This window comes from Microtus pennsylvanicus, chromosome 5 (assembly GCF_037038515.1).
Source record: "Microtus pennsylvanicus isolate mMicPen1 chromosome 5, mMicPen1.hap1, whole genome shotgun sequence".
Taxonomy (NCBI): Eukaryota; Metazoa; Chordata; class Mammalia; order Rodentia; family Cricetidae; genus Microtus; species Microtus pennsylvanicus.
Genome location: NC_134583.1, coordinates 87,404,377 through 87,427,544, shown reverse-complemented (window position 1 = coordinate 87,427,544; position 23,168 = coordinate 87,404,377). Strand labels below are relative to the sequence as shown.

General features: G+C 51.8%; 2 protein-coding genes across 4 annotated transcripts; both read left to right on the top strand.

The window, feature by feature from the left end:
• The first annotated feature begins 1,328 nt into the window (after window positions 1–1,328).
• On the top strand, window positions 1,329–12,538 carry Ankrd13d (ankyrin repeat domain 13D). Of its 2 annotated transcripts, XM_075973030.1 has the most exons (16): window positions 1,329–1,560; window positions 1,910–2,254; window positions 2,796–2,931; window positions 3,021–3,145; window positions 3,806–3,851; window positions 3,932–4,075; window positions 4,279–4,468; window positions 8,918–8,984; window positions 9,622–9,703; window positions 9,884–9,945; window positions 10,040–10,170; window positions 11,087–11,244; window positions 11,350–11,466; window positions 11,555–11,718; window positions 11,814–11,905; window positions 12,169–12,538. In XM_075973030.1, the coding sequence occupies exons 2-16, from the start codon at window positions 2,165–2,167 to the stop codon at window positions 12,380–12,382; spliced, it is 1,818 nt and encodes a 605-aa protein (XP_075829145.1). In that variant the 5' UTR covers window positions 1,329–1,560; window positions 1,910–2,164; the 3' UTR covers window positions 12,383–12,538. The 2 variants fall into 2 exon arrangements, with proteins under 2 accessions (XP_075829145.1, XP_075829146.1); XM_075973031.1 differs by lacking the exon at window positions 1,329–1,560 and having other exon boundaries at window positions 2,017–2,254; window positions 9,622–9,713; window positions 10,080–10,170.
• A 1,089-nt stretch (window positions 12,539–13,627) lies between these two features.
• Window positions 13,628–22,904, top strand: Ssh3 (slingshot protein phosphatase 3). Of its 2 annotated transcripts, none has more exons than XM_075973028.1 (14): window positions 13,628–13,891; window positions 14,325–14,365; window positions 14,911–15,142; window positions 16,632–16,747; window positions 16,823–16,894; window positions 17,068–17,133; window positions 17,217–17,405; window positions 17,484–17,577; window positions 17,732–17,860; window positions 17,974–18,020; window positions 18,630–18,776; window positions 18,981–19,181; window positions 19,275–19,548; window positions 20,437–22,904. In XM_075973028.1, the coding sequence occupies exons 1-14, from the start codon at window positions 13,826–13,828 to the stop codon at window positions 20,719–20,721; spliced, it is 1,959 nt and encodes a 652-aa protein (XP_075829143.1). In that variant the 5' UTR covers window positions 13,628–13,825; the 3' UTR covers window positions 20,722–22,904. The 2 variants fall into 2 exon arrangements, with proteins under 2 accessions (XP_075829143.1, XP_075829144.1); XM_075973029.1 differs by having other exon boundaries at window positions 13,647–13,891; window positions 14,328–14,365.
• Window positions 22,905–23,168: the final 264 nt, after the last annotated feature.

Sequence of the window (23,168 nt, the reverse complement as noted above, 5' to 3'; positions counted from 1 at the left end):
ACAGCCAGGGCTACAACACAGAGAAACCCTGTCTCAAAAAAAACAACCAAACAACAAATCAAACAAAAAACCCAACAATGACGAAAAAGAGGTAAGATAGGCCAGAGCATAGCTGGCCTGGGAGGAAGAAAATAAAACGTTGGGATTTGGCTTTTGACACCCTACTGAGGCAACATAGAGTACCTATGACCAGAGATGTTCTGGAGTGGTATCGTGGCAGGAGAATGGAACAAACTCTCAGCCAGGAGAGGTCCACATGGCTGTCAGAGTCCCTGTCAGAGAAGTAAGAGCTGATGGAGAAACCCTCAAGACAGCAATTCCAGGGTTAGGGTGGAGAGGACATGGGGACAGGACAGTCTCAGAGGCCAAGAGAAGCCTTTGAGCTCCTGCCTAAGTCCAGACATCACAGATGTCTGCACCACACAAGGTAAGTAGCAGAGATTCCAGAGAGCTATAAGCCACCTGACCACAAGGAGAAAGGGGGTAAAGGTGGCAGTTGGGCTGTAGAAATGATGACATCCTAGGGCAGGAAGGGAGCCTCAAGTTAATGGCTTTCTCCATCTCACTAACTGTTGGGAGATTGCAAGATGGCTCATCCATTGAAGGTACCTGCTGCCCAACCTGAGTTCAAGGGTGAGAGAGATTTCATCCTCCCTCCCTCTCTGGAGTTCACTGTTTAGCTCTGGCTGTCCTGGAACTTGCTTTGTAGACAAGATTGACCTGGAACTCACAGAAATTGGTGCGCCTCTGCCTCTCAAGTGCTGGGATTAAAGGCATGCACCACTACTGCCCAGCATAGAGAACCAACTTTTTTTTTTTTTTTTTTTAATTCGAGACAAGGTTTCTCTGTAGCTTTGGTTCCTGTCCTGGAACTAGCTCTTGTAGACCAGGCTGGCCTCACAGAGATCCACCTGCCTGTGTCTCCCGAGTGCTGGGATTAAAGGCGTGCACCACCACGCCTGGCTCGAGCACCAACTCTTAAAAATTGTCTTTTGACCTCTGCACTCATGAGCACCCACACACAAGAATGAATGGATAATCAAATGTAAATTTTAAAAATGGAGAAACAGACAAGTGGATCGGTTTTGAAAAGTCTGGTTTATGGCTTCACCAAGATCAGGATCCTCAATGACCCCATGGTAGGACTGAAGAGAACCAGGGGCCCGAACTAAGGTAACTGCCTGCACCCTAGTTCCTGTGTGGGTGGAAGTGCCGGCCTTGTTTTGAAACTGTCCTTCCTTCCCTATTGACAGTAAAATGCAGCCTCTGCAAAAGAGACCCACGTGGTGGCAGTGTGCACCACGGCCAATTTCCCACGGAGAAAGACTGTGTTCTCCAACCCCATATGATTATTCCTGACTCCAGTGCTGTTGGAGGATTCCCTGCTCATGATGTGATGTCTTCCAGACATCAGGGCAGGCAACTCCTTGGGGGAAGAGGCTTCGACTGGTGACTGGTCAGCGTAGGGGCTACTACTGGGTGGGCACTCATCTCCAGAAGCTAAGTGCCTTGCCTGGCAGGGATGAGGACAAGAATTTCCATCTTACCCGCACACAAAAGGTCAGTCGATGCTTGTAGAATCCAGGAGTGGGCTGGGTGGAAGGACACGGTGTGGGCGACGGTCCAGACCAGGCCCTCTGCATACGTAGGGCTCGAGGCCCAATCCCCGCTCCATCAAGCTTCCCGTCCCCTCCCTGCCCTACCCTCCCTTTCCAGACCTCTAGAAAGGGGGTCTGCCCAGGGCATTGGGCGCCGCCTGAGGGCACTGAAGGAGATGCAACTAGGCCCCGCCCACCGGAACGCCCCCTACCGACCCTTGCGGCCTCGAAATGAGGTTCCGGCTGTTCCAGGGGCGCATGTGGTTGCCCTGGAGACTGGACAACACCCCCTCCTCTCTGCCCGCCTCCAGCGCGCAGGCCTGAAGTGGTTGCCATGGCTGCAGGAGACGAGGGGGAGCGGAGCCCGAAGCCACGCCCCATCCCTTGTAGCCCCGCCCCCGTCCCCAGCCCCGCCCTCGCCGCTGCTGCCGCGGCTCTGCTAGGGGTCTGCGGGGCTGTGGCCTGTGCAGCTGAGGTGCGACTCGGAGCGGAGACGCGGGGGCAGTGCCAGGCGCAGGCCAAGAAGGGCTGGGCCGTTCACTCGGGATGCGGCGCTGAGGCCCAGCATGGCCGCCTTGGGCCCCACCTTCCCACTGCACCGGCTAGTCTGGGCGAACCGGCATCGCGAACTGGAGGCCGCTCTGCACAGCCGCCAGGTGAGGACCTGCATTGGATCCGGTTGGTCCCCCCTGCCGAGGTGCGGAATTCATCCTGCAATTCACTTGCCCCTGCTCTGCTCCACAGCCGCATTCTGACTCCTTAGCTTCAGCTCTGTCTGAAGCCCAGGTCACCTGCCCTTTAGCGGCATCTCCCCGCTCTGAGGGCCTAGCTCTGTTCTCTGCCCACTTAATATTGCATTAAGCTCCGGATTCACCCTCTACCTCTGAGCTAGATTAAGGATGAGAACCTTGCTCTTGGTCCTCAAGTCGACCCAGACTCTTGACATCTCTCACTAGACTCTTGCCGCTAGGCCCCCAACTCAGACTAGCAGCGGGCAGGAAAAATGAGCAAACCCTTGCCATTGGCTCTCACTGCCCCCTTTAACCCGGCATCCTCCAGCCCACATAGGCCACCCTCTATCTTCTCACTGACTCGGTTACTCTCCTTATTTCCGTAGTAACTCTAGCTCTTTTCAGTCCGGTGACCTCCTTGCCTTGGCTCTCCCTTGCCTTGTGTTGAATGTCCCATCTCCCTCAGCACAACATTGAACAGGAGGATCCCCGAGGGCGGACCCCCCTGGAGCTGGCTGTGTCCTTGGGGAACCTGGAGTCTGTGAGAGTCCTTCTTCGACATAATGCCAACGTGGGCAAAGAGAGCCACCAGGGCTGGGCAGGTACTATGCAGGGAGGGTTTGGTGGGTGGGAGTGAGTAGTCGAGCCTGGGGTCACTAAGAGGGCTTTCCTAGCGATCATTCGTCTCCAGTCCTGCAGGAGGCAGTCAGCACTGGAGACCCTGAGATGGTGCAGTTGGTACTTCAGTATCGGGACTTCCAGAGGGCCACACAGAGGTTGGCTGGCATTCCAGAACTGCTCAATAAACTCCGTCAGGTATGGTAGGGTACAGGATGTGGTCAGTAAGGAAGTGAGGTATCACAACAGGGGCCACCAAGTCCCTGTGACAGGCCTGGCCTTTGAAGAGTTAAGTACATAGGCTGTGCAGTATGTGCGTTTACCTCTGCCAAAGGGCATGTAAGAAATAGAGGATCCAGGCCCATGCACATGAGACTGGGTCTTTTGGAAGGAAAACATTTACCAGCACAGCACTAAGGGTCCCTGATGCCAGGAATCTCTTGGGCCTATTAGAGAAGGTACATTTCCAGAAGGGTGACTGGGTAGAGATGGCCTGGACCCTGGAATCGGAATCCCTACTTCATCCTTAAGCTTGCAAGGGTCATTGTGTCCCCTTTCCAGATCAGGACTCAGAGACACAAAAAAGACAAAGGCCGTTGGAGGGCCCCACAGTGGCCTGTGGGCCATGTTGACTGGCCCCAGGCTACCGGTGCTTATAGTTTCCTTATGTATAGAATATTTTAGGGTCTCTCCTTGGCAGGATGTGATTGGAGTGGGAGTGTAGCTGGGTCACAGCATTGCAGCATAATTTGTGGGCTCCCAAAGAGTAATGGGGGACTATGAGCCTCAAAGCCTACGAGGCTAGGGCACCAGACCACAGGCCCTCAGGCCCTAACAGGCAGCTTTGGTCTCTCTTAGGCCCCTGATTTCTACGTGGAAATGAAGTGGGAATTCACCAGCTGGGGTGAGTGGGGACCAACTGACTGCTAGGCTTGGAGCGGGCTCTTTGGGGAAGGTTCCTGATGACTATGAGACTCCTTGCAGTACCCCTTGTGTCTAAGATGTGCCCGAGCGATGTATACCGCGTGTGGAAGCGTGGTGAGAGCCTGCGAGTGGATACTAGTCTCTTGGGCTTTGAGCACATGACCTGGCAACGTGGCCGGAGGAGCTTCATCTTCAGGGGTCAGGGTGAGCTCTAGGGCACTTACTGCATGGACAAATGTGGCTGGCATGCTCAGATTCTCCCTGTGACTTCTGCACTTCCTGGAAGTGGAGACTGAAGCTGAGGTTGGAGAGGGACCCAGGGGCTGAGGGTGTATCTACTTAGCAGCAGGTGACTGAGGATAGCTCACTGATCTGTTCCCCTCCTGTAACACCCCTGCCACTGACAGAGGCAGGAGCCTTGGTGATGGAGGTGGACCATGACCGGCAGGTGGTGCACACAGAGACACTAGGTCCAGCTCTGCATGAACCGGAAGCACTGCTGGCTGCCATGCGGCCCAGTGAGGAACACGTCGCCAGTCGCCTCACCTCGCCTATTGTCTCCACCCACCTGGACACTCGCAATGTGGCCTTCGAGAGGTCAGTTGGGGCCTGGCACAGCATGGGTGGCGATGGAGGAGAAATAGGGAAACACACATTTTTTTAAAAGTTAGGGTCTCTGGCTGGGAGGTGGTGGCGCACTCGGGAGGCAGAGGCAGGCGGATCTCTGTGAGTTCGCAGCCATACTGGTCTACAAGAGCTAGTTCCAGGACAGGCTCCAAAGCTACAGAGAAACCCTGTCTCGCAAAAAAAAAAGTTAGGGTCTCACTATGTAGCCCAGGCTGGTCTTGAACTAGAGATCCTTCTATTTCAAATCCTGAGTGCTGAGATTATAGGGGTGTGTGTGTGTGTGTGTGTGTGTGGTGTGTGTGTGTGTGTGTGTGTGTGTGTGTGTGAAACCAACATTAATAAAAGCAAAACTATCCTTAAGGTCCCTGATACTTATGGGAGGCTGATCCCCCTTTGCTAGAGGCTGCTTAGATTGGGGTACAAGGGTTACTATGGTTTGTATTAAAAAATATGCCATCGCCACAGTTAACTTTTTAAAAGTTTTATTATCTCAAAAAGTAACCCTTTACCTGTGGTCTGCCTTCACCCAGTCCTAAGTATCCACTAATCTATTCTCTGTTGCTATTTGCTCGTGAATGAAATTGAAAATATGTTGCTTTTTGTGTATTGATTTGTTACTTTGTTTTCAAGGTCTATCCAAACTGTAACTATAGCATGAAACTCTTTATTCTTTTTTATGGCTTAATAGATCGTATGCGCTTACCATAATTACTGTTTTTAAGATTTACTTATATTTTATGTGTATGAGGGTTTTTTTGCCTGCATGTATCTATATCATTGTGTGCATGCAGTGCCCAAAGAGACCAGAAGAGGGCATCAGAGCCCTCAGAACTGGAGAGAGATGACAGTAAGCCACCATGTGAGTACTGGGAACTGATACCAGTTCTTTACAAAAACAGGTAAAATGTTCTTCACCTCTGAGCCATCTCTCCAGTCTTCATAATTATTCTTTACTTCTTTATTTATATAATTCCATCAGTAGACATTTGGGTTATTCCTACAGTTTGCCTACGAGGAATAATCAAACTATGTACTTTTAAATAAATTTTGTGTGAACATTTCATTTCTCCTGGACATATTCCTAACCTTTGAGTGGAATTGCTGGGTTATATAACAACTCAATTTTTTTTTTTGTATGAGGAAATGCCAGACTTTTTACCAAATGGCCTGAATCATTTTATATGGCCTCCAACAGTGTGTGAGGGTTCCAGTTTCTCCACATTTTCACCAATGCTTGCTATTGATCATTCTCTGATTCTTGCATTCCAGCTAGGCTAGTGAGTAGGATGTGGCGCCTCACTGTAGTTTTGATTGACATTTCTCTAAAAACTAATGATGCTGAAGATTTTTTTCATGTGCAAATTGGGTCATTTTATTCATTTTTATTTTTTTGACAAATGTCTATTCCAATTCTTGAGCTTGTTTTATTTTTGTTTGTTGACAGATTTTTCACTGTGTAGCCCTGGCTGTTCTGGAACTTACTCTGTAGACCTGGCTGGCTTCAAACTCAGAAATTTGTGAGCTGTCCTGACAATGAAGCACAGTTGATCTCCTGCCTTGGTCTCTGAGTCCCTGGGGTTTATAGGTATCCACCACCACACCTGGTCAGATCATAATATAATTTCATTAGTTTTTAACAATTAGATCTATATGTTTATTTTATGAGAGAGCATTTTGCTTACATGTATGGATGTGTACCATATATGTGCCTAGTACCCATGGAGGTCAGAGGAAGGCATTGGGTCCCCTGGACCTGGAATTAAGGAAGGTTGTGAGCTACTATGTGGATGCTGGGAATGGAACCTGGGTCCTCTAAAAGAGCAATATGTAAGTCAGGCGGTGGTGGCGCACACCTTTAATCCCAGCACTCAGGAGGCAGAGGCAGGCGGATCTCTGTGAGCTCAAGGCCAGTCTGGTCTACAGAATGAGTTCTGAGACACAGAGAAACCCTGTCTCGAAAAACAAACAAACAAAAAAGCAATATGGCTTGTAACCACTAAAAGCCATCTCCCCAACCCTTTATTCTTAAGGTTTAGATTTGTTCATAGTCAAAATAAAAACATAACTTTATATTGGTTACATATTCTTGAACATTGCTACACTCATTATTTCCATTAGATTTTTAGTAAATTCCTTCATATTAAAATAAAAGACTTTATTTGTATGAGTGTTTGCTTGCATATGTGTGTGTGTACTGCCTGAGGAGGCCAGAAGGAGGTATCAGAACCTTGGAGCCAAAATAACAGGTGTGTGTGAGCAGCCTGATATAAGTACTAGATTCAAATTCTGGTCCTGTGGTAGAGCAGGAAGCGCTCTTACCACTGAGCCATCTCTCCAGCCCCAATTTTTTTTTTCAAGATAGGTTTTCTCTGCAGCTTTGGAGCCTGTCCTGGAACTAGCTCTTGTAGACTAGGCTGGCCTCGAACTCACAGAGATCCGCCTGCCTCTGCCTCCTGAGTTAAAGGTGTGTGCCACCACCACACCTAGCTTTCTTTCTTGCTTTCTTGCTTTCTTGCTTTCTTTCTTTCTTTCTTTCTTTCTTTCTTTCTTTCTTTCTTTCTTTCTTTCTTATGAAAGAGTGTTAGATTTGTTCAGTGCCTCATTGATATGACCATGTGATTCCTTCAAAATGTTCTTTTGTTAGTGGGGAGTATAGTTCAGTAGTAAATGGATGCTTAGCACATGCGAGACCCTTGGTTTGATCTCCATTACCACTGTGTCTCAGCCACCATTTGCTGTGAAGAGACACATGACCACTGCAACTCCTATAAAAGAAAGCATTTAATTGGGGCTGTCTTACAGTGCCAGAGGTTTAGTCCATTGTCATCATGGCAGGAAGCATGGTGACAAGCGCAATAGTGAAGAGCTATATCCTGATTTGCAAGCAGAGAGTGAGACTGGGCCTGGCATGGGCTTTAAAACCATAAAGCCCGCCCCAGTGACATACTTCCCTCAACAAGCCCATTCTCCTGATCCTTCTAATCCTTTCCTACAGTGCCACTTCCTGATGACTTAATTCATATATATATGAGCCTATTATTATTCTCATTTAATTTTTATTCATAATTCATATATAATTCATTTTTACTCAAACCACTATATACTTAAAGATTTCTATTCATATGATTTATTACATAAATTGACTCTTTTTTTTTTTTTTTGGTTTTTCGAGACAGGGTTTCTCTGTGGCTTTGGAGCCTGTCCTGGAACTAGCTCTGTAGACCAGGCTGGTCTCGAACTCACAGAGATCCGCCTGCCTCTGCCTCCCGAGTGCTGGGATTAAAGGCGTGCGCCACCATCGCCCGGCTCATAAATTGATTCTTTCGAAATTGAACCAACCTGGCATTCCTGGGATAATGTTACTTGATTCTTATATAGAATTCTTTCCATTTATTGTTAGATTTGTTTTGTTTTTTGAGACAGGGTTTCTCTGTGTAGCAGTGGCTGTCCTAGAACTCACTCTGTAGACCAGGCTGGCCTTGAACTCACAGAGACTTGCTGGCCTCTGCCTCCGGAGTTCTGGGATTAAAGGCGTGCATCACCACTTCCTGATTTTTGTTGGCTAGTAATTTGTTGAGGATTTTGTCTATACATCTATAAGAAATATTGGTCTGTAGCCAGTCTATTTGCCTCCCTTACTTCTTTTTCTTTCTCTCTCCTTTTCTGTGCTGGTGCTCTGTAAGCTGCACCAGAGCCTACGGTTTCCTTTTCATGTTTTTGTCTGGTTTTGACATGTGGGCAAAATTTGACAGACTGAGTTGAAAAGTATTACCTCATCATCCATTTGGTAGACGAGTTGGCAAATGCCTGACACTAGTTCTTCAGATGGTTGGTAGAATCCCACGGCAAAGCCATCCAGTGCTGCGCTTCTCTCTGAGTGGGTAACAGAAGAGGAACTCTCTCCTCACTTGCACCTTACTTAGATCATTTCAGAAGTCTGGACCTCACAAGGAGTTTGTTCACGTCATATAAATTACCACTATTATATTTGTGTGTGTAAGTGTGCACACTCAGGAGCTAGAGACAGGTGGATCTCTATGAATTCAAGACCAGCCTGGTTTACATAGTGCGTTCTAGGACAGCCAGGGATATGTGTTTGTCTCAAACAGCAACAAGAAGAAACCATCATCCCAGATGTTTTATCATCTCAATAATAAATGCTTCTGTATTTCCACACGGTTTTTAACACCATTGTCATAGCTAACAATAAATAACAATAAAACAATTACTCTTCACTTCTGGTCTTGCCCTTGTGCAAATGTTCTAGCTGTTCAGTCCTAGTCCAGGCCCTTCCATGTGTCACTGTGGGCAGGGACCTTGACAATTGAGTAGTCAGGGCCACCAGCTAGCTGAAGGAATGTTTGCTGTGTACTGGGGGAGGGGTGCATGTCCTCATTACTCCTGTCTGGTCTGTTGCAGGAACAAATGCGGTATCTGGGGATGGCGGTCTGAGAAGATGGAGACCGTTAGTGGCTACGAGGCCAAGGCAAGAGGGGCTACTGGGCTAGGGGACTTAGGGATAGCCTTGTGGGACCTGGGGGCTGCTCCTTTACCCTTCATGCTGTGGAGAGAGAGGTGAGATCGGTTCTTTAAAAAAAAAAAAAGACTTATTTATTAATTCTGTATACATGGTTCTTCCTGCATGTATGCCTTCAGGCCAGAAGAGGGCAACAGGGCTCATTACTCATGGTTGTGAGCCACAATGTGCCATGTGGTTGCTGGGAATTGAACTCAGGTCCTCTGGAAGAGCAGTCAGTGCTCCTAACTTCTGAGCCATCTCTCCAGACCCGGTTCTTTGGTTCTTTTTTTCTTTTTTCTTTCTTTTCTTTTTTTTTTTCTTTTTTTTTTTTTTTGCCAAAGTAACTTTCTATGGCCCAGAGTTCCAGCCCCTGCTGACCCCTCCTTAGGCTCTGAGATGAAATAAGGGGTGTTTTTGTTTCTGTTTTGTTTCTCTTGCCTCTCTGACTACATGCCCCTGTTAGTGACTCCTGGGGTTCAGACCCTACCATTTGCTCTCCTGTGGGGAAATTTTTTGTGTCTCAGGGAACAGAAGGACTTGGATCCTGGGCTGATGAAAACCAGGCTCTGAACCCTGCGTTCCCCATGTGTCCCCCGATCCTCAGGTGTACAGTGCCACCAACGTGGAGCTGGTGACACGCACAAGAACGGAGCACCTCTCTGATCAGGACAAGTTAAGGAGCAAAGGTAAACCCAGGTGCGACTGCCTGTTGCCCGGGTTTGACCATCCCAGCAGGGTGGGAGGCCTCCCTCTCTCCCAGAACCCTCTCTCTCCCATTCAGCAGGGGGCTCCCAGGCAGACAGTGGCAGAACACAGACTGGGGAGTTGCCCAAAGTTCCCTCATGGTTCCCACTACTTCTTCTCAGGGGGGAAGACTCCGTTCCAGTCCTTCCTGGGGATGGCCCAGCAGCACTCCTCCCACAGTGGGGTGAGCTTGGCTGGGGGAGGGCTGGGCCAAACTGGGGTGGTTGGGCACTTTCTGTTCATACTGAAGGCTAAGTCCTGCCCTGGGGTCCACTCAGGCTCCAATGCAGCAGGCAGCCAGCCCCACCAACCCCACAGCAATTTCCCCCGAGGAGTACTTTGACCCCAGCTTCAGCCTGGAATCAAGAAACATCGGCCGCCCCATTGAGATGTCCAGCAAAGTACAGAGGTGAGGCCTGGGGTCAGGTTGGGGAGTCCTACCGGAAGACCTTGGGCAGCGGCAGAGTCCTGCCATGCATGGAGTGCATCGCGGTGAGGGATCTGCTCACCTAGTCGGCTTCTCTCTGGACCAGCTCCAGAGGGTGGGCACATGTTTGACACCCAGCATGTACCTGGGCCCAGGGAGTTGGTCATACTTGGGTGGCATCACCAATGTATTTGCCTTTTTGTTTGTTTATTTTGGGCTTTATGATACAGGGTTCTACTTTGTAGCCTTGGCTTGTGGCTCATTATGTAGCTCAGGCTGGCCTCCAACTCAAAACAGTCCAAGTGGTGGGATTACACCAATCCTGGCTTGTTTTTCTGTTCAACTCAGTGAGCATGTGCCAGGAACTAGAGCATGGCAGAGTGGGAAGAGCTTACAGCTCTGCTGCCCATTGGTCTATATCCCAAGGAGATGATCTTCCCTCCTGGGAGTCTGTTTTCTTCTTTAGAAAATGTTCACGTCACACGGATGTAGTCACGGCGATAGTGCCTTAGAGCAGATCTAACAGACTCCACGCAGCCTCATGGGTCTCTGCTCACACACTGATTGGAGATGGGATTTAAACCCTTTTGTGTTTGTGTGGCCAGCATACTCAAGCGTATAGGTGCCGACAAGCTCTAGACAGAGACTGGGCTGTGGACAAGGCTCAGAGATGAGTCTGGCTCCTGCCCTTCCTCATGCAGATCAGAAGAGTGGTACAGAGCTCTCAGCCCCAGAAATGGGCCAGGGGCTGAGACACCTCGGGCTTTAGAACCAGTGCTGAGTTCCTAGGGGCAACAGTCAATAGGAGCTGAGCAAGGAGAAGGGCACCACAGGCAGGTGACTGGAAAGGGTGAGGTGCCAGGGGTTCCTGACCCACTTTCTCTGGTCGGCTGGATAGGTTCAAGGCAACGCTGTGGCTAAGTGAGGAGCACCCACTGTCCCTGGGTGATCAGGTGACACCCATCATTGACCTGATGGCCATCAGCAATGCTCATTTTGCCAAGCTGCGGGATTTCATCACGCTACGCCTCCCACCAGGCTTCCCTGTCAAGATTGGTGAGAAGACTACCAAGGGGCAACCAGGACGTAGGCATGACAACCCCCTCAGGTTTGGGGTTACTGCAGGGGGCAAGCAGCTCAAGCCTGGCTCTCTCCTCTCAGAGATTCCCCTCTTCCACGTGCTCAATGCCCGAATCACCTTCAGTAACCTGTGTGGCTGTGATGAGCCTGTAAGCTCGGTGTGGGTCCCTGCCCCCAGTTCTGCCATTTCGACTTCAGGTATGGCTATAGCTCCAGGAGGGCTAGGTGACTCTTCAGCTGTCTGATCAGCCTTGGGGCTGAATGTGACTGCTGTTACCCTGCCCAGGAAGCCCTTTTCCTTGTGAGGTGGACCCCACTGTGTTCGAGGTGCCTGAGGGGTACAGTGTGCTGGGTGCTGAACGCAGTGAACCCCTTCGAGATGAGGATGATGACTTGCTGCAGTTTGCCATCCAGCAGAGCCTACTTGAGGCCGGCACAGAGGCAGAGCAGGTGGGATGATGCAGGTGGAAGGTGGGTCGGAAGGTGGGTCGTGACCTCTACAGCCACAGGCCTGACGTGACAGTTCTGGGCTCTGGCTGCTACAGGTGACTGTGTGGGAAGCCCTGACCAACACGCGGCCTGGCATTCTTCCTCCTCCCCAAGTCACGGTGTTTGAAGAGCAGCTTCAGCTGGAGCAGTGAGTCCCCTAGGAACACTGTGTGTGGGTCCTTGGCTGGCTGGTAGCGGGGAGGGATGGGAAACAAGGGAGTTCTAACCCCAGGGCTCCATACCTTCCCAAGACAAAATGCTGCTCACTACAAGGAACAGGCCAGGCCAAAAGAGTCTTGCTTGTCTCTCTCTCTGACCGCTTGTCTCTCACAATGACATGAGGTCATCTCACAAAGGCATCTCTCCAAGCCTTCTCATTGGTCTGTTCTCCCCTCAACCCTTGTCCTCAAGGGCCCTCCAGGAGAGCCTGCAGTTGTCCACAGAGTCCATGGGGCCAGCATCTCCTCAGAGAACATCTCCATCCCCTGCACCCCCAAGTTTTGAGGAGCAGCTTCGCCTGGCCCTGGAGTTGTCTTCCAGGGAACAGGAGGAGCAGGAACGACGGGGTCAGCAGGAGGAAGAAGACCTACAGCGGATCCTGCGGCTGTCACTCACAGAGCACTGAGCTGGCTGGCCCTGGAGAGGCTCTCCCTCCGGGGTCATTCCTTCTGCCTGTTTTCTATTTATTTATTTATAAACTGCTGCTGAGCTTGGGGTCTGGAGCCCTGGAGGTAGGCTGGCAGTGTGGCCAAGGTGGAAATAAAGAGACCGTCAGCAGTGAGCTTGCTGTCCTCCTTGGGCTACAGCCAGGGACACCGGGTGGGGGACGACTGAGGATGGTGACCTCAGCTCTTCAGCTGTAAGATAAGGCCACCCCCTCCCAGAGCAGGTGTTCCAGGAGATTCTGACATTTCCCCTGGGTCATCTGGCCCATACTCCTGCTGGGGAGAGAAAAAGGCTGGGACCCCTTACTCTACCCTTCCCTGGGGAAGCTTCCTCCCTCGTCCCTGCAGCGTAGGCACAGATTCCTACCCAGATCCAAATATCTTCTACCAGAGGGACTTTAAGCAAGTTACACCCCCACCCACTACAGCAGTAGTTGGGGAAGAGGCTCAGCCTTGTCTGGTTTCCCACTACAGTGGACTTGAAATGCCTATGAGCTTTGTGGACTATTGCTAAGACCCAAACTCATTTCCTTAGAAGCTTGTTGATCTCCTACATTTCCTCAGAGTGGAGGAAAGAAGGCCAAGTGAAAAGGAGAACAAGTTTGGAATGGGACTCTAGATTAAAGACCCAGTACCCCGAGGCATGGTGGCAGAAGTCTTTAATCCCAGTACTTGGGAGGCAGACGCTGGCTGGTGGATCTCTGTGAGCTCCAGGCCAGCCTGATCTACATAGTGAGTTCCAAGCATGTCAGAGATACATAGCAAGACCCCGTCTCAAAAAAAAAACCAAAAAAAAAAAAAAACAACTCCGGATGGTGATGGACAGTGGTGGCGCACTCCTTAAATCCCAGCAGTCAGGAGGTAGAGGCAGGCAGATCTCTGTGAGTTCGAGGCCAGCCTGGTCTACAGAGCAAGTTCCAGGACAGCTAAGGACAGAGAAACCCTGTCTTGAAAAACCAAAAAAAAAAAAAAAAAAAAAACAGAAAAAAACTATCGTTCTTGCTCCTTCCTTGAGGTTCAAAGCTAATCAGGTGATTTTACTAGGTGTAGCAAGGAGGTTGGGTGCTTCCTGTGGGAACTGCGATCAAAGCCAAGGGGAGAAAGTAAGGTCTGGGCTCCTCACCTGCGCCCCGCCCTTGGCCCCACCCTCAGCCCCGCCTCCGGCGTGGACGGGGCGGAGCGAGCTGAGCCGAGACTGGAGGGGAGGGGCCGCGGTCGCTCGGTACGAGCTCCGTGAGGCCGGACTGGGCATGAGTCGGGCCCTTTAAGGGCCGCTCCCGAGTAGGTGCCCGGCCCTAGTGGCTCCAATCTCTCCTTCCTGGTCGTGCGAAGGCAGAGACTGACCGAAGGGCTGTGGGAGGGGTCGTGCCGGGTTCTCGTTCAGGTGACCCGGGCCTGGCTTTATGGCGCTGGTCACAGTGAGTCGCTCGCCGCCGGCTAGTGGCCACTCCACGCCTGTGGGACCCACGGTGAGTTTAGCTTGGACTTACCCTTTCGCAGTTGCCTACCAGCTGGGCCTGAGGGAGTACGTCCTACCCCTGGCAGACGGCCTCACGCCTGGGAGTAGGCGGAGAGGGACCTTCTTGAGTCTCACGTTCCAGGACACTTGGGAGGTCCTGAGGCTCCCAGGAGCTCGACCTGGGTAGAGTGGAGTCTTGAGAGCCAGCCCAGTCTGCAGAGGCCCAGATCCCTCCCACACTGTTACCTCCTACCCTGGGAGCCCCGCTGTGCCCGGACTTAGGTCGGGACTCCCCTGAAGCCTGTGGAGGGGATCGGCTTCAGAGGGAGGAGATTTTTTTTTTCTTCCCACTTAGGGTTTCCCTGAGGGAAGAGGAGGAGAGGTTTTGGGTGCTTCTGTCCTGGGGGCTGCTCGCTCACTCTGTTCCCGGGCTGCTTTCTCAGCAGGACCGAGTGGTCAGGCGCAGAGGCCGTCTCCAGCGCAGGTGAGTCTCTTCTCACTCACGACACATGGCTTTCTTGTAGCCTGTGGCCTGATCGCTGCCATTGTGAACTCCAGGTGTCTTGTTTGGACCACGGACTCACTGAAGTATTCTCAGATAAACCCAGGCTTAGGTGAGAGCCAGGTGCTGTGGGTAGAACTGGCACACATCACATCCCTGGCTTGTGGAAGGACTAGCAGGGCTACCTTGGCCCTGGTCAGTGGATGATTTCACACATTACCTGAACTTTGGCTCAGGCCAATGATCACAGGCCCAAGAGCAGGATAGGACCTGAAGCTGTATAGGTGCCTAGACAAGCTTCGAGCATCCAAACCTACCCAGAAAAGGGACACAACCCCGATGTGAGCCCTCAGGGTGCGGCACTGGCAGGGTCCTGATTAAAAACGCAAACTGCCTCACCCCTCACTCCGGGAGGGCTGTCTCAGGAGAGCAGGCCAGCAATCCATTTCAGTAATCCCTTCAGGGGACTCACCCTTGCTAAAGTTTGAAAACCTATGACCAGAGCCATTTCCCCGTCGCTCTGCCAGGCAGAGCTTTGCGGTGCTCCGAGGGGCTGTTCTGGGACTTCAAGATGGAGGAGATGGTAATGATACAGCTGAGGCCGGCTCTGAGTCAATGGAGGAAGCCGTGGGTGAGAAGCAGCCCACTGAGGACCAGACCGACAATGGGCAAGAATTCCAGAGCCCCTGGAAACAAGTGCAAAGACAGCACCTGCACCTCATGGTGGAGCTGCTGAGGCCACAGGACGACATCCGCCTGGTAAGGGGCCCAGCGAAGAAGCTTTTGTCTATTGAGGAGCAATACTGTGAGATTAGGGCTCACCCAGGCAATTGGGGGGGGGAATTACCCAAACCCCAAGAACTCTGCCATTTCAGCCAGAGGCATCTTAACAGGGTAAGGGTTTATCTTTCTCCAGAGGACTGTGAAAGACAAGGGAGCTTTGTCCTGCATGACCCAAGAGATGGGGGTACATGAGGGAGGTTTCTGTTAATCCACAGGAGACCCCTATTGATACCAGTGAGCTGCCCAGAGATGGACTCACACTCCCAAGGTTTGTGAAGCACGCCTTGGCAGCTGGTGTGCCAGGCAGGCAAACAGAGCTCCCACAGAAGGCTGGGGTTTACTGGAACGTAAGAGCCAACTCCTGAACGTGTGTGTGTGTGTGTGTGTGTGTGTGTGTGTGTGTGTGTGTGTAGGCAGATACTTGCTGTTAGTAAAAGTATGAAAAACAAGATGCAGGCTTTGGTAAAGCAGAGTTCAGAACAGGAATGTTGTTCTTTTTTTATTTTTATGTTATTTGGTGTTTTGCCTGCATATATGTCTGTGTGAGGGTATCAGGGCCCTGGAACTAGAGTTACAAACAGGTACAAGCTGCCATGTGGATGCTGGGAATTGAACTCCAGTCCTCTTAGCCACTAAGCTGTCTCTTCAGCCCCAGGAGTGTTGTTCCAACCCATTATAAGATGAAATCCTTTTAGCATGAATGAGGCCCTACATCGTTCCTTTCGTAGAAGGCATTTCTCAAATAAAATATTGGCGAGTGGCAAGGTTTTTTAAAACCTCCTTGCAGGACTGGAGAGATGGTCCAGGGGTTAAGAGCTCTGATTGCTCTTCCAGAGGACCCTTAGTTTAATTCCCAGCACACACAGAGTAGCTCACAACCATCTCTAACTCCAGTCCCAGGATATCTGACACTCTTCTGTTCTCTCTGGGTACCAGGATGCATGTGGTGGACAGACATACATGCAGACAAAGCGTCCTTACAAGTAACATATTTTAAAAAAAAACTCGTTGCTAGGCAGAAATAAGGCTGCCTTGGGCAGGGGGAGAAAAATGAGGCTGCCTCTATTAGTGCTATTCTCCCCTCTTTTTGGGGGGAGACGAGAGTGTTTCGAGACAGGGTTTCTCTGTGTAACAATGCTGGCTGTCCTGGAACTCACTTTGTAGGCCAGGCTGGCCTCGAACTCACAGAGATCTGTCTGCCTCTGCCTCCTGAGTGCTGGGATTAAAGTTGTGTATCACTGTACCCAGCCCCCCCGCCTTTCCTTACATTCCCCATTTAAGGCTTCTAAAGGCAGTTGAGCCATAAACTGCAAAATTTGAGTATCACTGTGTCTTCAAGTAGCCACTGATGGGATCTATGGAAGCTGGGGGGAGCAGGGGCTCTCAAGGAGCAAGGTGTGTCTATGTGAGAGTGAAGGACAGAGCCAGGAGCTCCTGTGATTCTGGGCTTCTTTCATTTTCCCAGGCAGCCCAGCTGGAGGCAGCCCGGCCCCCAAGACTTCGCTACCTGCTGGTAGTATCCACAGGAGAGTGTCTGAGTCAGGAGACCATTCTTTTGGGGGTGGATTTTCCTGACAGGAGGTAGGAGCAGGGAGAGGAGGGTTGGGGCAGAGATGTGAGGTGCTAAGGGCCAATGGCTCTCCTGTCCCCTGTTAGCTCTCACAGCTGTACCCTGGGCCTGGTCTTGCCCCTCTGGAGTGATACCCAAGTGTACCTGGACGGCGATGGGTAAGAGGTGGCGACAGGAGGGGGAAGAGGAGAAAGGGGAGGCAGGCATTACAAAGCAATGGGACTAGGGCTGGGACCTGCTCTTCTACTGCTTGATCTTGGGAAAGTCACCTGACTCTGGGCCTCAGCCTCCCCCAACCTGACAAATGAGCAGGTCCCTGGGTCTCCTGCAGGGGCTTCAGTGTGACATCTGGTGGTCTGAGCCGAATCTTCAAGCCCATCTCCATCCAGACCATGTGGTAAGTGCTGCAGCAGCCTAGCCTTAGGCCAGGAGAGGGAGCCAAGTAAGACCATGTGTCTTAGCCTCTCTTTCTTGTCCCAGGGCCACGCTGCAGGTGTTGCACCAGGCATGTGAGGCTGCTCTAGGCAGTGGCCTTGTGCCTGGGGGCAGTGCCCTTGTCTGGGCCACTCACTATCAGGAGAAACTGAACTCTGACCAGGGTTGCCTCAATGAATGGATGACCATGTCTGACCTGGAGTCCCTGCGACCACCTATTGCTGAACCTGGACAGTCAGTGCTGGGGAGGGGAAGGATGGGGGGGTGGGACCCCAGAGAGGAAAAGACCTCTTACTGAAGGATCACTACCAGGGCCTCAGAACAGGAGCAGATGGAGCAGGCGATCCTGGCTGAGTTGTGGCAGGTGCTGGACAGCAGTGACCTAGAGAGTGTCACTTCCAAAGAGGTGGGCAGGGTGGCTGTGTCCAGGGCCTGAGACTCCAGCCCTGAGGCATTCCCCAGTCCCTGACTGTAGCTCTGTGTAGATGGGCCAGGGTACCATCCTCAGAAGCTTCACAGGCTTGGGGACCTGGGCTCTCTCCCTTGTGCCACACCCATAGATCCGCCAGGCCCTGGAGCTGCGTCTGGGATGCCCTCTCCAGCAGTACCGTGACTTTATTGACAACCAGATGTTGCTGCTCATGGCCCAGCAAGACCGGGCCTCCCGCATCTTCCCCCACCTCTACTTGGTGAGTGCAGGCTGTTAGAGGTAGGGACCAGGTCACCCATGAGCTACCGTGACAGGTCCTGTAGCTAGAGACAAGCCACGGGAGCCCAGTGCTCTTCTGCTCCTACTCCACAGGGCTCTGAGTGGAATGCTGCCAATCTGGAGGAACTTCAGAGAAACAGGTAGGGTCCCCAGCCTCAGGGCTGCCAGTCATTCTCTCAGCCTTCTGTGGGCAGTTTCTGGAACCTGAGATCACCCTCAGCACTGCTGTTTCTGCTTTAATCCAGTCCTGTGGATGTTGAATTCACTTGGGCTCTAAGGCCTCAGCAGCCTGGCCATCGGCCCCACTAAGCACAATGACAGTGCAGGACTGAGGTCTGAGCTGTGCTGAGACAAGGGGTGCTGGTGGACACTTGCCAAGCAGAAGAGGTTCCTTCCCACCTGATCACCTCTTCAGGCAGAAGAAAATACCTTCTTCTAGTAGGGATGTGGGTGCCACTTCTGAAACAAACCTGCCATCCCCCACCATGGGCTTCTGGGAGACCTGCTATAGCCTTTATCACCTGTTGCTGAGAGCCCCTCACCTCAGCTTAGGTTCTCAGAATCATGGAAGAGGGTTAGTGTTGCTGCCTCGTCAGGGAAACTCATTCCCAGCAAAGTCAAACAGTACGCCCAAGGTTGATCGGCTGCTGGCTGGCTCAGCTCTCTTCCTGCTCCAAGTGTTGTCATCCCCTGACAGAAATGGCCAGTGAGCCTGGTTCCTTGGCCACATCAGTCTGGTTTTGGAACAGGGTAAGCCACATCCTGAACATGGCCCGTGAGATTGACAACTTCTTTCCTGACCGCTTCAAGTATCACAACGTGCGTGTCTGGGATGAGGAGTCCACACAGCTGCTGCCCTACTGGAAGGAGACACACCGCTTCATTGAGGATGCCAGGTTGGGCTCCTCCCAGCTTCTGCTGCCCACACAGAACTGGCTAAGCCCAGCTCCCAGTGGGGACTGGTGCTCTCCTGCCCATCTTGCCTTCTCTATCCTCATGTCCTCTCTGCTGGGTCCCATTCCCCTATCTGCCTGCCCCTTGCCAGTCTACAGGCTACTGGGGTTGAGGGAGAATGGACTGACCACATCCCACCTCCACAGAGCACAGGGCACTCGGGTGCTAGTCCATTGTAAGATGGGTGTCAGCCGTTCTGCTGCCACGGTGCTGGCCTATGCCATGAAACAGTATGGCTGGGGCCTGGAGCAAGCCCTGATCCACGTGCAGGAGCTCCGGCCCATCGTGCGCCCCAACCCTGGCTTCCTGCGCCAGCTACAGACCTACCAGGGCATTCTAACTGCCAGGTATAGGGGGAGGGGACAAGGGAGAAGTTGATGTGTATACTGGGGGGTGGCTGCTATGTCACTCAAAGCTGACTCAGAGCCACCTCCTCGCAGCCGGCAGAGCCATGTCTGGGAGCAGAAAGTAGGTGTGGTCTCCCCCGAGGAGCCCGTGGCACCTGAAGTTTCTACACCATTGCCGCCTCTTCCACCAGAACCAGGGGGCAGTGGGGAGGTGATGGTTATGGGTTTGGAGGAAAGCAAGGAAACCCCCAAAGAAGAGCTTGGGCTGAGGCCCCGCATCAATCTCCGAGGAGTCATGCGTTCCATCAGTCTCCTGGAGCCGTCTTCAGAGCCAGAGAGCACTCCAGAGGCTGGAGACCTGCCCGAGGTGAGGCTGGGCTAGAGAGCTCTGTCTGGCAGAATATGGGAGCAAGTGCTGGAGCTTGACTTAGGGCCCCATAGGCCCCTCACAGTAGGGTGTTGTCTTGCCTCTTCCACACTGACCACCTTACACTTTTCTGTGCCAGGCAACTCAAGATACCCTGAGTACCTAAGGATGGGGACCACCTTTGGACTCCTCCTTTTATGCCAAGCCAGGCAAGAGCAGTGGCCCCAGGGGCTAAGCAGTTGCAGGTCTGACTTGGAACATGGAACAGTCCAGACCCAGCCTGACAAACTGACTCGTTTCCTAAGGGCCTTGGCTCCTAGGTTTGGAGTGAGCATTGTCCCCAGGCCATGAGCTCCACTGCCAGCTGATGGCTGAAAAAGCTCCCTGCACTAGAGAGCAGAGGGGAGAGCATTCCTGAAGTTCGTCCTGTGTGCTGAGGAGCAGAGAAGGCCTTTGCACTCCCACAGTCCACCTACTGATTAAGTCACAAGCATGTTGTGTGCTGAGCATTGTTGGGCACAAGCAAAGACAGGAAGCTGGCCCTTGCCTGAGGAAGCCAGGCCTCACATGTGACATGAGGTCGCATGGCTGACCCAAAAGAAGGAATCTGTGCAGGCAGAACGTTTAGGTGCAGGGTATGGACCGACAGGGAGGCGTGGGATGATGGTGAGTATTGTGTGAAGCAAGTGTCCTTGGGACACCCAGCCACTGGTGTCCACAGAGCTCCTTCCAGGCCTGGCACCTGTCAGGGTTACAACTGTGGCTCACAGAGGGGTGAGAGGGGAAGGTGGCTGAAGTCATGTGGTGAGCCAAGGAACAGGCTGGGTGCTGCTTTTCCCTTGGGAAGTGTGGCTCTGAGTGCCCTGTGGCTTTTCCTCTCCCACCCAGGTTTTCTCTTCCCATGAGCCTTCAGATGAAGAGCCTCTTCACCGCTTCTCTCAGCTTTCAACAGCCAAAGGTGGTCAGCGAATTCGCAGGGGGCCTTGGCCTGCTCTCAAGTCTCGCCAGTCTGTGGTTGCCCTTCACAGTGCTGCCCTGGTGGCCAGCAGGACCCGGGCCTTCCAAGAGCAGGGGCGAGGGCAGGGGGAGGCTGGGATGTCTTCTCCACCGAGGCTCCGGAGAGTGGTGAGGCAGGCCAGTGTAGACGACAGCAGGGAGGAGGGTGGGGCCTAGGCCTCTATACTATGTCCCCTGGACACTAAGCAGACTCCTCAGATGAGCACCCTTTGCACCCGTGGGCCCACACACTCCATACAGCTCCTCCCCAGCAGTCCCTAGACCTTTGTCACTTCCTGCAGCCTTAGGTCTCAGACCTGGGTCTACCTGTCAAGGGCTCACGACTTTTCTACATAAGGTATATGGGTAGACCCATTCCAGGTGCCTTTAAGGGTAGTCATACCCTGGTTTCATTTCCTACCAACTCTAACACTTTATGCAGCCATGGAATTAAAGCCAGAAATTTCTAGGGCAAGTTTCTGGTTCGTGTCCCCCTTGCCCTCGACTTCTGGCTGTTCTGTCCTGCTCCTTCCACCCTCTCCTACCGCAGTCCTGCAGGCAGCTAGACCAGGGGACCAGTGGCCACAGGGGCAGACAGCACTTTCAGTCCCCAGCCCCACAGGCTGAGGGCTCACAACACCCTTCCCCCACAGCCGACCAGAGTCTCTACTGCTGCCCTAAGTCCTTCTGTGGCCCTCAAGGGCACTGGGCTAAAGGGAGTCTTCTTATTCTTGAAGATCTCTGGCCAGCCAAGTTTTTCATAGTCAAATAGTATCTGGCTTTGTCCTGAGAAATAAAAGCATTTTCATACTAAGTATTTTTCCATTTGGTGACAAAGCCATCTGTCTTTCAATCAGATCCTTCTCTGTTGACACACCACACTCCCTCTCCTACCTGCTTTCTCACGTCTCTCAGGTGTCCTGTGACAGACCTGTTTTGGCTGAGTGATGTGTTGGGGGAGGGGAAGGGGTAGCCAGTGCTATCTCCTCATCTCTAGGGAACAGCCTGGGTAAATGTTAGCCATCCTGCCCATCAACAGGAGCAGGCATATAGCGGGCATCAGACTTGTGGTTCTGCTGGCACAGGGAGTTAACTGTAAGGAAGCAGGAACTGTGTTGCCTACCTGGACAAAAAGCCTGTCCTTAAGGCTGGACTTCCTTAGGACATTTGATGCTAGTTCCTGAGAATGTTTGGGTCCTAGGAATCACCTCCAAAGCCTTGAATATCAGCACATGGGGGCAGAAGCAGGCGGGTCTCTTGTGAGTTCGAGGTTAGCCTGGTCTACAGAGTGAGTTCCAGGACAGCTAGGGTTACACAGAGAAATCCTGTCTCAGAAAAACAAAAACAAAAAGAGATGTCGTTTTCATCCTAGTCCCAAGATGATGCTCTGTGTCAGGGCACAATGACATGCTCCACTAGGTCCAGGTAAGTGTGTTCAGTGCCAGGACTGAATCCAGACATGCGTGTCCAGTTTCATGAAAGTGTTTTTCCCAAAGTCTTGGGGTAGTCCAGACCTGTCCTAACCTTAAAGTGGAGAAGTCTGGTGTGTGGGGGGCGGGTGGACTTGAGTCTCAGCCTTGGCTATATCACTTCCAAGTCGTACCCAGAGTTGGTTTGTTTTTGTAAAACAAAGCAAAACCTGGGAAGCCACAAGCACTGCCCCACCGTCACCCCCACTACTCTCTGGTTTTGTTTAGGCACAGCTAGAGCTCAGCTTCTGAGTGCTCTCTGGAATAAGAGTCATTTAAACCCATCTGGTGGCAGGCATAGGGGCAGAAGGAGGGGTGCAGTGAAGCCAGTTCATTACTGACCCAAGATACTGAGCTCCCTTCGACAGCTAAGCAGGAGTCACACAGACTGCTGAGGCTAGGGCTGAGGGCTGGAGAGATGAGGGTTGGGAGGGCAGCCCTGCTTCCTGTTTCTTGCTCAGCTCAAAAAGCAGGGGACACAGTCATGAACTCCCGCTCCTTCCAGCCCCCTGTTCACAAGGACCCTAGAAAGAAGGATTAAGGAAACTGTTTGCATCGGAAATACAGATAATTACGATGTGTATACAAAGTTCAAACAATTGCTAAAGAGCTTAACAGAAAAGAAGAATTCAGTCTCTGTTTACTCTAGCGCCTCACTTCCATCTAGATCACGGGCAATGGCTGTTCATAGCTTCTGAGGCCTCCAAGGACGGTGATGTAATCAAATCCAGTAGTATGTGTGTTCTTTGGAAATGTGCTAGCATTTAAAAATTTTAATTACATTTTTATATTTTGTGTGTGCACATATGCCACAGCTTGTGGATGGAGGACAAGAGAACAACCAGAGGGAACCAGTTCTCCCAGCGTGGAGGTTCCAGGGACTGAACTCAGGTATTCAGTCTTGGTGGCAGGTGTCTTGATCTACTGAGTCCTCCCACTGGCCCTAGACAACAGCATATTAAAATTCTAAGGCGGGTGGTGGTGGCGCACACCTTTAATCCCAGCACTCAAAAGGCAGAGACAGGTGGATCTCTGTGAGTTTGAGACCAGCCTGGTCTACAGAGCGAGTTCCAGGACAGCCAAGGCTACAGGGTCGGGATTTAAGGTTTGTGCCACTTGCCGGGCTATATAAGAGGCCATTCACTGATAAACAGT